Source organism: Suricata suricatta, chromosome 1, assembly GCF_006229205.1.
Source record: "Suricata suricatta isolate VVHF042 chromosome 1, meerkat_22Aug2017_6uvM2_HiC, whole genome shotgun sequence".
Taxonomy (NCBI): Eukaryota; Metazoa; Chordata; class Mammalia; order Carnivora; family Herpestidae; genus Suricata; species Suricata suricatta.
Window position 1 is genome coordinate 93,501,876 of NC_043700.1, and position 13,267 is coordinate 93,515,142.

Genomic DNA, 13,267 nt, shown 5'->3' on the forward strand with positions numbered 1-13,267 from the left:
AAACAGCAAGTAAGAAAGTCTTGAAGTTAAAGTATGCCCAGTATGTTTGAGGAACACACAGGGCCCTGGTATGGTTGGAGCAGAATGAACAAGAAAAAGAAGCATATGCAAATACAATGAGAAAAACGGAGAGAAAGGCTAGATCATGAAAGCCTTGTTAAGTCAGGGTTAGAACAAACATCTGTTTTTAAATGTCATTCTGGTTGTTGGTAGATTGGACGTGATGTGCATCAGAAGGAGAAGAGTCAAAGGTAAGTCTAGAAGTTTTGGCTGAACAGTTTTGGCTGATTGAGTTATCATTATTTAAGACGGGGAAAACTGTGGAAGAAATAGATTTGGAAGGAATTGGGAAGAAAGGCCAGGAGTTCGGTTTTAAACTCATGTCTGAGATATTTGTTAGAAAGACACATAGGATATTGGGTGGACAGTTGATTAGAAAGAAGGGTCTAAAGTGTAGAGGAGAGGCCAAGTTGAAGATAACCATTTAAGAGTCCTCAGTTTTAGAGTTAGTACTTAAAACCAAGGGCTATAAAGCATGATTTAAAGAATAAATATATATATCAAAGAGAAGAGGTCAAGCAGATGAGAAAAAGAATCAGAGTAGAAAACCGAGATTGTACCATATACTAATAGACAAACTAATAAGGTAATTATAGAGAATAGAAGTGATGAATGTTGAAGCTCAGAGAAGATGAGAACTGACCATTGATTTTAGCAACACAAATGTTATTGATCACTTCGACAAAGATAGAACAATTTTTTAAAGAGAGCATGGTAATGAGAAAGGAAAATGGCATTAATAAAGTTTTTACAAAAATAAATTGGGAGAAATAACAGCATGGATTTAAATGAGGAAAGATATGCCAATGAGACAGCTGGACTATTGTTTTTAGAACGTTTCAGAGGATTGAGTCTATTACATAAAAGGGGGTTGATCTTTATGGGAATAGGAGCAGTTTGTCCATAATAATAGGATACAATGTAGACCATGGGATGCACACATGCATGGGCTAATTTGGAGGAACAAGCTTTTGGGAGTTTTCTTTTGATGCTTCATTTTCTGAGCAAGTTAGGAAGCAAATTCATTAGCTGGGAAAGATGGTACAGAAATAATGCTTGAGGTCTGTGAAAAGGAGAAGCAGGAAAGTTCTTGAGAAAGTGGGGAAATGATTAAACTAGGGAATAGAGTATGTTGTCACAGAAAATCATGACTGCATTAAAGATTAGTAATCACAAATTTGAAGCGACAATAAACTCCTCCAGACCAAGAATCTGCCGTGTCCATTTATTTGTAACTAACCTCAGCCCAAGGGCTTAGTTCAAGATTTAGCTTTGCTACTCACCAGCTCATTGACTTTGAGCAAGCTTTTAAAACTGAGTAGCTCAGAAAATAATATCCTCCATATCATAAATTGATTATAAAGGCTAAAATAAACTAAAAATATTAAGAATAGTGTTGGCCATATGGTGATTAATATATTAATAAAACTAGAAACCAGTAAAGTGTATAATTATAGTTAAAATAGGGCACATTCATATGACAGAATAGCAGGCAGTCATGAACTTGATGATACAGTTAAGAGGATTTGTCTCTGAGTCGTTTATAGGATACTTCATATTTTTCTGAGTTTTCCCATTTTCATTATGAATAAGAATAATTTTTAAAATAAAGTATGTTATTTTCACAATTCCAAAATCATTGCAGGGAACCTAAACCCAGTAAAGATACAGGAAAATCAAATTATTGCTTATTAAAAGTGTACTTAGGTATATTTTGAAAATATATGTTTGTATGTGAAACTATTTAATGTCAAATAGGTTTTTGTATACATTATACTAACATTTATACATCATTATATGGCAGATACATTTCTATGTGATTCACCTACATGTCATTATAATCTTCACAACTGTTTGTGAAGCATATATAATCACACATGCATATATTTTTTTCTTAGACTTTAGAAAATAAGAGTTAACTTCTAAGTAAATATCACATTTATTCCAAGCAGTAAATACTTAAATTAAATTAAATTAAAATTATTAATTTGTAATATTTGTGTGAACTGTAAAAATTAACTGCAGATAATTAAATATATAATAAAATGAAATGAATATTTAAAATCCAAAACAGTGTAAAACATTTGATACTTTTAGAACTTTGGGCAAATAATTTCAGCTTTGGATGCTCAATTATCATAAAGTTTGTTCATTTTTATTTAAAATAGTAAGAAATAAAATTATCATACTGATCTAGGATGCCTTGTGCTGCCAAAGCTTGGCTGGGTTCTAGAGGCCTTCCATTGACTGCAAACTCCATTATACACCCAACAAAATCATGGCTTTCCACGTGTCCTCTCCTCTGGAGGATCGGATCTAGCGATCTGATACCTCCAACTGTGACTCGATTTGGCTGAACATCAAGAGTCCTACATGAGAAAGCAAAGATAAGTATATTAGTTCCAACATGATAGATTTCAGTAGAATGTTAGGTTTAAAAAGAATAAATAGAACTTTCCGGCATGTTATAGTGTGTAGAATTGAATGGAAAATATTACCTATTGATGCATATCCTCTTACAGATTTCTGCAGGATTATTAGGTTTTCAAGGTATAAAAAATAATAAAACTTATGGAAGTGACATTTTCAGTTAGGAAAAGGGGATATATAAAACAATGCTGAATTAGCAAGAAGAAGCATACTATCAGAGTGAAGATAAAGAGCAGCAGAAATAGGGACAACTCTAATATTAATGTTAGTTTATATATTTTTCTTCCATACAAGATAATAATAATGCCAATATGTTAATCAATACTGTAGATGATGTGTTTATATTTATTTTTCTCTGTTGCTATTTCTATTAAAATCACTTAGATTTTAGATGGCATAATTCTGTTTCATCCTGAGGTGCCATTGAAAAGCACTGTGGATCACCGTGTTATAGAACTTTCAAAGGACGTAGAATGGGATTGTTAGTATAGCCTTGCAGGACCCAGGTCATAGGCAACAATTTCATGGTCTACTCAGAGAGTATAGGCTCTGGTGGTCTTTCCTTCCTCTGTTTGTCCTTATCTCTCCCATCGCATGTCTCTATTTACATATTTTGTACACTAATTATTAACTCTTTGCAGCATAAAAATAGTTTGGAGAGAATAAAACATTATAAACTTTTATAGCACTTAGCATAATAAAATTACTTTTAAATGTAGTATTCCTTTTTAAGGTCAAGTTATGTAAGATCAAAATAACAATTTTACTTACCAGTCATCCGAAACTGCCACATTACTGACAGTGCAATACCCTGGTTCTTGGTTCTCAGAACAAGAGTCCACGGTTAAGGAAGCTGCCTGTAAAGTAGGAGAAGGAAACATTCATCTCGGGCTCTGCTGTCCCTATTGTCCTTTTCAGCCTACACTTCCCAGTACTTGTTTCTACGTGGACATGATTTTGAAGTTGTGATAACATTTTGGCTTAGTATATTATGACATAATACAACTACAATATCAAGTTCTGGGCACATATTTCCTTTACGTGTCTAAAACTGTGACATTATTACATATAAAAAGTGGGAATGTACTTTGGAAAATCTGTACCAGGCCCCTTGCTGATAAATGAAAAACTATAGGGCACCTGGGTGGCTCAGTCAGTTGACAGTCCAGCTCTTGATTCTGCTCAGGTCATAATCTCATAGTTTGTGAGTTTGAGCCCCATGTCGGGCTCCATGCTGAGGGTGCAGAGTCTGTTTGGGGTTCTCTTTTATCTAGTTGATATTTTCAACTAGAGAATATAACATAGATATCTATGAATGCTTCAACTAAGAAAAAAAAACACCTTAGATAATGGCATAATATTTTGATCAATCTTAATATAGTTTTCTGATTTTCTAAAGGCTTCATGATACAGCACAAAGAAAGAAGGTCTAAGAGGAAGTTTTATTTGAATAGCAGCCTATGCAATTTAATCTTCAGAGTGAAATGTGATGTCTCTCACTTTTGAATTTTTCTACCAGTAGTGCTGTAAATTGAGATGTTTCTATTCTGTCTATTCAGTGATTCAAAGCTGAGAAGTTAATGATTTTGCCAGTTTCTAACAAAATCCCTTTGAACTGCAGAAAATGACAGATTCAAAATCTAGTAGGGGGCTTATTTTGGATATTTTCTAAAATAGGAAGATAGTTTTTTCCTCTGACCGAAGTATTAATGACAAAGGTATTTTTTCCCACATTTGGTATTATTTAAAACTTGATGGCCACATATTACAAATGAACTGAAAGAATTTTTTCTCTATCCTTTTTGGCATACACATAGTACCTCTTTTTTTTTTTCTTCTCTCCTTTTTTTGATAGAATTAAATCTTCATAAAATTTAAAGGAGCCTTGGAAGTCACCAAATAAAATCACCTATTCTACATCAAACTATGTTGACAACATCTTAACAATGTGGTTATCTCACATATGCTCGGAGAGTTGGGGTGAGGTGCTCCCTGCTGTGCCCCATTAGGGTACTGTCATTATTAGGAAATCATCATGGCTAATGTAAGCCCCAATATACAATATCCATACCAGACTACATATGCTTGTTCTAATTCTGTCTGTTTCAATAATGCCAGAGCAAATGGATCATCAGCAATATTGGAATTTTCTACATCTGTATTCTCCTAAAGGTCTTCCTCTGAGTGCACTAGTTTGGTATCAGGCTGTTTTAAAAAAGTTCAGGCAGGAATGTGCATACTAACTTATTACTAATCTAAAAAAGCATTATTTCCAAGACTTGCTTGTTATACCTTTATTAGAATTCACTGAAGTCAGTGTGGTTTTTTAGGCACTACTCATAATTAAAACTTTATTGAGATTAAAACATTTTTTTCTAACCTCAAAAGGATGTATGGAGCCATAGTTTGGAAAACTTAGGATGACTAACATTCATCAAGCACCTATTTAATATCAAATATATGAAAATATATAAAATACTTAAAATTTTATAAGTAAAACTATAAAATATGTTAAAACATATTAAATTTTAGATGTAATTTATATTAATTTTTGTAATAATACCAAAATGTGGAGATATAATTCCCATTTTAGACCAAATTTTGATTTTCTGCCCAACCCCTTTTCAAAACACAAAGCCATTTTGAATTATTATCAAATCGAGGCTTCAAATGAATACCTCTCAAGTAGATTTTTAAATACATTATTTTTAGAATATTAATGATCTAAATTACTGTTACTAGGGGTGTGTGGCTGGCTCAGTCAGTTTAGGTTCTGACTTCAGCTCAGGTCACTTTCTTGTGGATTCTGGATCTGAACCCCAAATCGGGCTCTGTGCTGACAACTCAGAGCCTGGAGCCTGCTTTGGATTCTGTATCTCCCTCTGCCCCTCTCCTGCTTATGCTCTTTCTCAAAAATAAATAAATACACATTAAAAAATAAATTACTGTTACTAAATTTTATTCTTGTTTTGATCTAATTTTCAGAATATTAGGGGCAATTTTTAAGTAAATATTTTATAAATTAAATATAATAAAAAGTTATAGCTATAGAATATTAACACCAAGTTCATAAGAAAATGAAAGACAATATATAAGATATTATTTAAATGATTCATAAATTTTCACTAATACTTTTATTGTTTTCTCATATTTTAATAAACTACAGCTACTAACCTGATAAAACCCTGAATATAACACAATGAATATGGAGATATCAATCGATGAATATCTGAACATCTAACCTTAATGCCATTGATAAAATCATCTTTAGATCCATCACTTTTTTTTTGTCTTTTATGAAAATGTGTCTGTATTTAAAAAAATTGTTCACAATCTTCTTTCCTAACTTATATTAGAGTGGAGGAGAGAAAAACCATTGTATCTGATGCCATTAAAATAAAAACAAACAAACAAAAAACCCACAAAAACAAGAAAACCAAAACCAAAAAAAACCTTTCTGGTTTTAAAGTAGTCCTAAAAACAAATGGAAAATTTTGTCCTTTGATAATGACTGTTTGTTATCCATATTTGTCAGAAAAAAATTTAAATATAATAAGAATACTTCTGTCTTAAGCCTTCATGAAATTTGTAATTAGACATGGCACAAAACTTTTTCTTTTCAAACTGTGAAACAGAAAAAAAGCAAAACCAAGGTAAGAATATTTTCTATGTTCTTTCTACAAGTTGCTTATATGTAGTCCAACAGTATAAAGTGCTCCCAAAATTTAGTGTCAAAAAATTTCTGTTATCAGACAAAAATATGATTCATTTGATCAGTTTGAAAACTATATAACTCACTATATTTTTTATAGTTTTCTAGATTGTCACAGAGCTGAGAGATAAAGCTATAATCATTTAGATCCCAAGTTCCTTCATTTAAGAAATGATTTCAGAGCATTTATTTTCCCTTTTGGCTAACTTTTAAATACATAGTTTTAAACATTTATGCATTTTTAAGAGATAGAGACCAAGTGTGAGGGGGGCGGGGGGAGAGAGAGAGAAAGAGACACAGAATCAGAAATAGGCTCCAGGCTCTGAAGCTGTCAGCATAGATCCCAATGGGGGCTTGAACCCACAAACCATGAGATCACCTAAGCCGAAGTCAGATGCTTAACTGACTGAGCCACCCAGGCATCCCATCTTTTGGCTAATTTTTATTTTAAATGTTTTTTTTTTTTTTGAGAGAGAGAGAGAGCCTAAGCAGGGAAGGGTAGAGAGAGCGGGAACAGAGGATCCAAAGCAGGTTCCCCACTAGACAGCAGAGAGCCCGATGTGGGGCTCCAACTTACAACCACGAGATCATGACTTGGCTGAAGTCAGATGCTTAACCTATTGAGTCACCCAGGTGCCCCTAATTTCCATTTTAAAATATGAATTCAATCTTTAGTTTTATTTCTTTGTAGGGTAGATGGTAAATTTTAAGGAGTAGTTATCATTTTAGAAGTTTGATGATAAAATCCAAAAATATTTTAAAATAGTTTTGTTAGCATTTACTTTTTTCCAAAACCCTTGATAGTCGTTGAAAGTGGGAGAAACCGTGAAGAGAGAGATAGTTGGGAAGTAAATAAATGAATATATATATATATTCATATATATGAATATATATATACATATATATATATATATGCTTTTCCATTCCAGGTATATTGCTCTATATCAAATGGCTTCCAACCCATAGGGAAAGTACATCATGCATTTTCCTTTATACATAAAAAAATACTTGTTTAATGAACACAAGTACTAAATAACTGCATGCCATCTTACTGTAACATGAAGACATATAAATAAATGGAATATAATATGGAAATCTTGAATATTATTGAGTTTGTAATTTTGAAAATACTTTAGCTAGTCAGCAGACAGAACTTCATTTTATTGCAGTCTCATGTCAAGAACTCACCGATGACAGGGTATTGAGGAGCTAAGTGCTGTAAGGCTTATGCATGACTGTTTTGGAATATGTGTTAGCATCATCTTTTATCAGTAAATTATTTGTAGAAAAGTTTTTTCATTTTTTTTAAATTGTTTCTTCAGTTATGACAAGAATACTTACAAAGGTAGTCATTGTAAGTAGAGTTCTGACATGGCCTTAAACATATATAGGAAATGTATAAAATGGAATAGTTTATGAATTAGAATGTTTACTTTGCATCCTTTTACTGCTTTTGAGACAAGGTGTCTTTTTGTGACAGGTATAGTTGTCATGAGCAAAAGAAAGATATTACCTATTTGCTGCTGTAGTTTTTACCAAAACTGGTTAAATTTGCACCTTAATTCATGCTGTGACTTGAAGGCTTCACTGACTTGAGGTACATCAATAAAACAAGTTTTAACGTAGAATGAGGTGTCTTACCATTCCTGCTCTCCGGGCAATCACAGTGTGAAAATGTCCGTCTGACACTTTCTTCATGGTGGTGAGTTTATATGTACCACTGCCTAAATTATAAGAGAATCTCAATCTTTCTTCAGCAATTTCAAGGGCCAAGAACTCAGCCCGGTCCCCTGTCTGGTTGTCATAGTTATAAAGCAGTAAAGCATGACTTTTAATAGTTGCAAATTTGACATAAATGTAGTTGTTATTGGGGTCCAAGCTGGGAAATTCCATGTATGACAGCTCCTCAAATCCATAACTGTTCAGCTCACAGTGTTTTCCAAAGACGCCTGTAGATGAAAAAATTGACAAACTGACACATCAAATTCCATTGAACTTTTAGTAAATGACTTTGGTTAACATATTTTTAAGATGCAATAATGAATCATGCTTTTAATAGTCCTGTTTTGTATTATTCTCCAGAGAATAGTGTCTAAATTAAATTAAAAGAGAACAAATCAATGATCATTAAAGCATACAAGAGGTGATAAACTATTGTACTTGCTTCTCTTTGACCAATTTAAAAATCAGACATACCTAAGTAGGTGCTATTTCTAAAAATTGGAATTAGTGGAATGGAGTATGTCTGAAGCTATTTCTTTCCTGGAAAACTTTCAAAATTAGTTTGTCAACTTTTTTAAAAATTTTAATACGCCGTAATTTTCAACCAAGATACTTCCTTTATATACATAATTCTTAAAAACAATTTTAATTCAATTAAGGATGGTAAATTTTGTTTTGACCTTAAAAAAATTAATCTCTGTGCTCATGGTATTTTCAAGAGCCACAAGATTAAGGAATCACTGCTTTTAGGAAAGAAAATAATTGTCTTAAGTTTTTATCCCTTTCTTGTTTTATATGTTCTTTGGGTATGACTTATAAAGACTACTTTAAAATAGCTTTCTGCTTTTTTCTGAAATCCAACATCCCCACTTGTTTGCGCTGGTTCTTTTTCAAATTTGAAAAATGAGTTTTATTGATGTTACACTGCTATGCCAAAATTCTTTTCCCACAAATATTAGTAGACTGCAGCAAATGATTGGAAAATTAACCCATGCCAATGCTTCATGATTCTTATTAACTTGCAAAGGTTCCATTCCTTAATTTTGGCTGTACATCTCTTGTAAATGTGTTAAATTTAGAGTCAGGGACTTGTTCGGCGAGAAGAAACTAATGCCTTCATTTTACAGCATATTTGAAACTTGCCTGAGGTCATAGAACCATGGGAGACAGAGCCGGACTTTGGGTCCAGATCTACTGATTGTCTAGTTGTTTTGACTACACCACATTTTATATCCAAATGTTCTTTAAATTAAAATGGCCTAGAATGGTGTTGTTTATCTTTTCCTTCTCTGTCAAGGCTGAGGTAATAATCATAAATGTGTAATAAATATGAATATGAGTTATTTTTAAGCATTAACTGAAGTTAAAGAAAGAGCAAACATAAATATAAATTATATATATTATATACATCATATTTCATACATTTATTTACATATAAATATATGATATATTATTATTATATAATTTATATTATATACATAACATAGATACACAAATTTTTAAATTTTATTTATATTAAATGTACATTTACTATATTAAATATATACACCTTACTTATATATACAGGAAGAGTAACCAAAGTTAAAAGAAAAAGTAAAGATGGACCATAGAAATGAAATAGATTATTGAGTAAAGATTTGTACTATGTGTTCTTCAGCCCTCTTCTAATTAATTTTTAATAAAGATATGAACTTGTGCTTAAAATTCAATATAAGTTTATGTAGAAAGAATATATATACTGGACAGATGTCCTATATTTCTATTGATAGGTACTAGACACAAATTAATTCAGGAAAATAGTTGTTTATGGAATATTTTTCTTTGAGAAAGGTAGATTCCTGTTTTTTAAACAAAATAAAATTTAATGCAGATTTTAACCTAGCCCTCCAAATGAAATGCTGTTTGTGGGCTCCTTGGTGGCTCAGTCAGTTAAGCAGCCAACTTCAGCTCAGGTTCCCACGGTTCATGGGTTTGAGCCCCGTGTCAGGCTCTGTACTGACAGCTCAGAGGCTGGCGCCTGCTTCAGATTCTGTCTCCCTATTTCTCTGACCCTCTCCTGCTCACTCTCTGTGTCTCTCTCAAAAATAAATAAACGTTAAAAAATAAAAATAAATGCCTCTCCTGCTCACACTCTGTGTCTCTCTCAAAAATAAATAAACGTTAAAAAATAAAATAAACACAAAGTTCAAGAGAAGTTATTCAAATTACTCCCATAAGGAATATTGTGTGTGTGGACAGTTATACATGTATGTGCATACATAGGAAATTATAATTATACAGGCTTCCTTTATAAAACCTTGCTCACTTTATGTTTTCCTAAAACACAATCTAAAAAAATAAAAATCTGAAAAAATTTTAAAAATCCAAACAACAAATCTTTCACTGATGAGAAAGTAAACAGTGCAATTCTTCTTCCCAATTTCAAAATTACAGCTAAGACGTTGTTTTATAGGATGCATGTGTAACTACCTCCAGCTATTTGTTTGAGGAATTCCATCTGTCATTTGTATTTGTATGGTTCACCCACATTCAATTTGAAAAGGAAAATACTTTATCCTTTTAATTCTATCTCTCTTGGCTCCAGTCATGTATTATTGTTTCAAGTTTTTCTGTTTTCTTTTCTTTTCTAAGTTTTCTGTTGCCAACTATCAATGTCAAAATTTAAATGATGTTTTTTGGGTTTTGCCCCTGGAAGAAATAGTAGGAGAGATTTGCTGCCAGCTATAGGTTATCTGTCTCTGTTTTATTTACACTGTTGCGTGAGTCTGCTTTCTGTGGAAACCTCAGGCAGGGTGAGGGCAAGGCCCATTTGGACCCCAAACACTTTTGCCCGATAGGCAGTGATTGTTACACCAGCTACACAGCAGCGACAATTTGTTTCTATTTGGTATCAATTTTCTTAAATCTTTGTATTTGCTACTGAAATGCAGTGGACTCTCTAAAATTGTAAAAACCTTTCTTTAGTCACTTAAAAATCATTTTTTCCACTTTCCATTCCAATCCCCTTATCTTTCATTCCAAATGTCAGTTAAACCATGAAACCTGCTTGTGGTTATCTAGAGAAAACAGCAACCTTTAGGATTATAAGAGATTACTGAAAGAAGTTTTAGAAGATCTAAAGTTGTGATTACTTTGGCCTTAATCTACTTTTCATTGCTTCAGAGGCATTGTTGGTGAGAATCTCAAAGAATATTAAAAATCAGGGATCCTGTAAACGTCCCTGAACTGAAAATAAAATTGTGTTCTGGTCACTATATCATCTTGAGATAGCTTTGATTTGTTTTTAATTTTTTTACTTTAGAGAAAGCCCTCAATTTCTGGGCCTCAGAACCATTGCAAAATGCATGGCTCACACTTAGATACTTATATTCTGCTTTCCTTTATCATTCTACTGATGTGCTTTGCAAAAACAAAACTGATTAAAAGTCATGGGGTTATTTGAAAACGAATTAACACTACATTTTACTACTACCAGAAATCTTAGATTCTTTTAAAGTTCTATTCTCCATTATACATTGAGATTTGCTTTTCAAAGTCCATATAGCACAGTGATATGCTCAAGAAAAAAGGCTACAAAAATATCTTTCTCTTCTCTTGTTTATGGAGGGATATTGGGGTCTCTGATTACTGTAGTACTATATTATGGGGTAAAGTATCCTTTAAATAAGTGGAATAATCACAAACCGCGGAAGCAACCCAAGTTACAATAAAAGCTGTGTCCAAAGCTGTCCTCGTAGTCCTTGGCTGCCCCAGTGCTGGATAACATTTGAGTGAGATCTGAAAGGGATCTTTTAGTTCATTCCACTATGGTGAATAAATACGAATGTGTACAAAAAAAATTCTAACACTGTCTTTCTCAAAAGAAGACTGTAGTCTGAATTTTGATTCGTTATTTAGTAGTATCTACAAAAAGTCTATCATGAAAATTGCATGTTTAGTTACTAAATCCTCCTTCTAGAAATGGTTGAATTAATATAAAAAAAGACAGCAAAACAAAACAAAAACCACTTTGACTAATTGTCCTTTTAAATAGAGAATAATGTAATATAGTGCTTAAAAGATTTTTTTCTTTCATAGGCTTCCAGGCTAAAAAGAAGTCATTCATAATATTTGAAGGGAAATGTCCTGAGGAGACAACATCAAATTCAATTATCTTGAGTTGATTACTTTTCTAGTAGTAAGCAAAGCAATGTATTCAATGGCATTCCATAATTAACTTTTTAAAAAATATGAAACCTTTGTGCTTTCATTTTGCTAAAACCTCTTGTGTAAAACAACTAATATTTTCTTAATCACTCATGGCCCCAATACAATAAAATTGCTAAACTGTGTGCCAAAATAGATTGATATTTTATCAATAGATTGATATCAATTTTATATCAACAACCAAGCTGTACTTACCAAAAGGACAATGGCAATAGTATGACTCCACACCACTCTGGCACGAACCTCCATTAAAGCAGGGGTTACATTCACAGTAATTGACCGAAGATTCACACAGTTTCCCTGAAAAGTACCAAACTTATTTAAACAAATCTTACAGATAAACATGTTAATACAATTACTGCATAACCATGTGTAAAACTCTGTTCTGAGAGATCATATCATGGAGGAAAGAAATATAAGAACATTTTACTTACCATGAGAAAACTGGAATACCTCAGAGTTCAAAATCTTATTTAATTGTTCTAGTGTAAAAATGTGCATTAAAATAGTTAGGAAATAATTTCCATAATCATCTTGGAAGGAACTACTGTGTTCACGAAAATCACAAATGGCGAGTATATTTAAATGTTTTCACTGAACTTATTTTCTCTTGTCAGTATTGCTTCTTTTCCAATTTTATAACAAGATTTGAAAGTTTTACAGTATAATTCTCACTGTAGAGATTTCCTTGATTCAGATTTTTTAAAGGGAAGAATCAATTTCATTTAACTTATTTGTCAAACTAAAATATTTTCCCTATCAGAAATATCCATTCACTTACACATATCTGTTGTAAAACAGAATAAGAAATCAGAAAACTCATCATATATTTCAAATACATAAGATTTATTCTTGACTACAAATTATTGATACGTTGTCTTTTTTCTAAAACATTAATACCCAACATCATTCAGTATACAAGGACTTCTCATAGATCTTGAATCAATTAATATTGATTATTACTGGCCATATTCTAAGATGGGAATACGGCAGTCAAAAAAAAAAAAAGGCATAGATGAGTCAGAACACTGCAGTTCCATTTTAATGGGGGAGATTAATCCAAGCAACAGGAGACTTTTACATTTCACAGATGAAGGAGAAGAGGCTCCTGAAGGCTAATATTTTGCCTAAGAAATT

At 32.3% G+C, this 13,267-nt stretch overlaps 1 protein-coding gene across 2 annotated transcripts in view; it reads right to left on the reverse strand.

Moving 5' to 3' along the window:
* Window positions 1–13,267, reverse strand: part of FAT4 (FAT atypical cadherin 4) — a 168,842-nt gene that overhangs the window by 11,286 nt on the left and 144,289 nt on the right. For both annotated transcript variants that reach the window (XM_029941196.1, XM_029941188.1), the window contains exons 10-13: window positions 12,326–12,430; window positions 7,844–8,151; window positions 3,262–3,347; window positions 2,250–2,429 (exon numbers count right to left, since the gene is read on the reverse strand). In XM_029941196.1, the coding sequence (XP_029797056.1) occupies window positions 2,250–2,429; window positions 3,262–3,347; window positions 7,844–8,151; window positions 12,326–12,430 (679 nt within the window). The remainder of the gene's footprint in view (window positions 1–2,249; window positions 2,430–3,261; window positions 3,348–7,843; window positions 8,152–12,325; window positions 12,431–13,267) is intronic.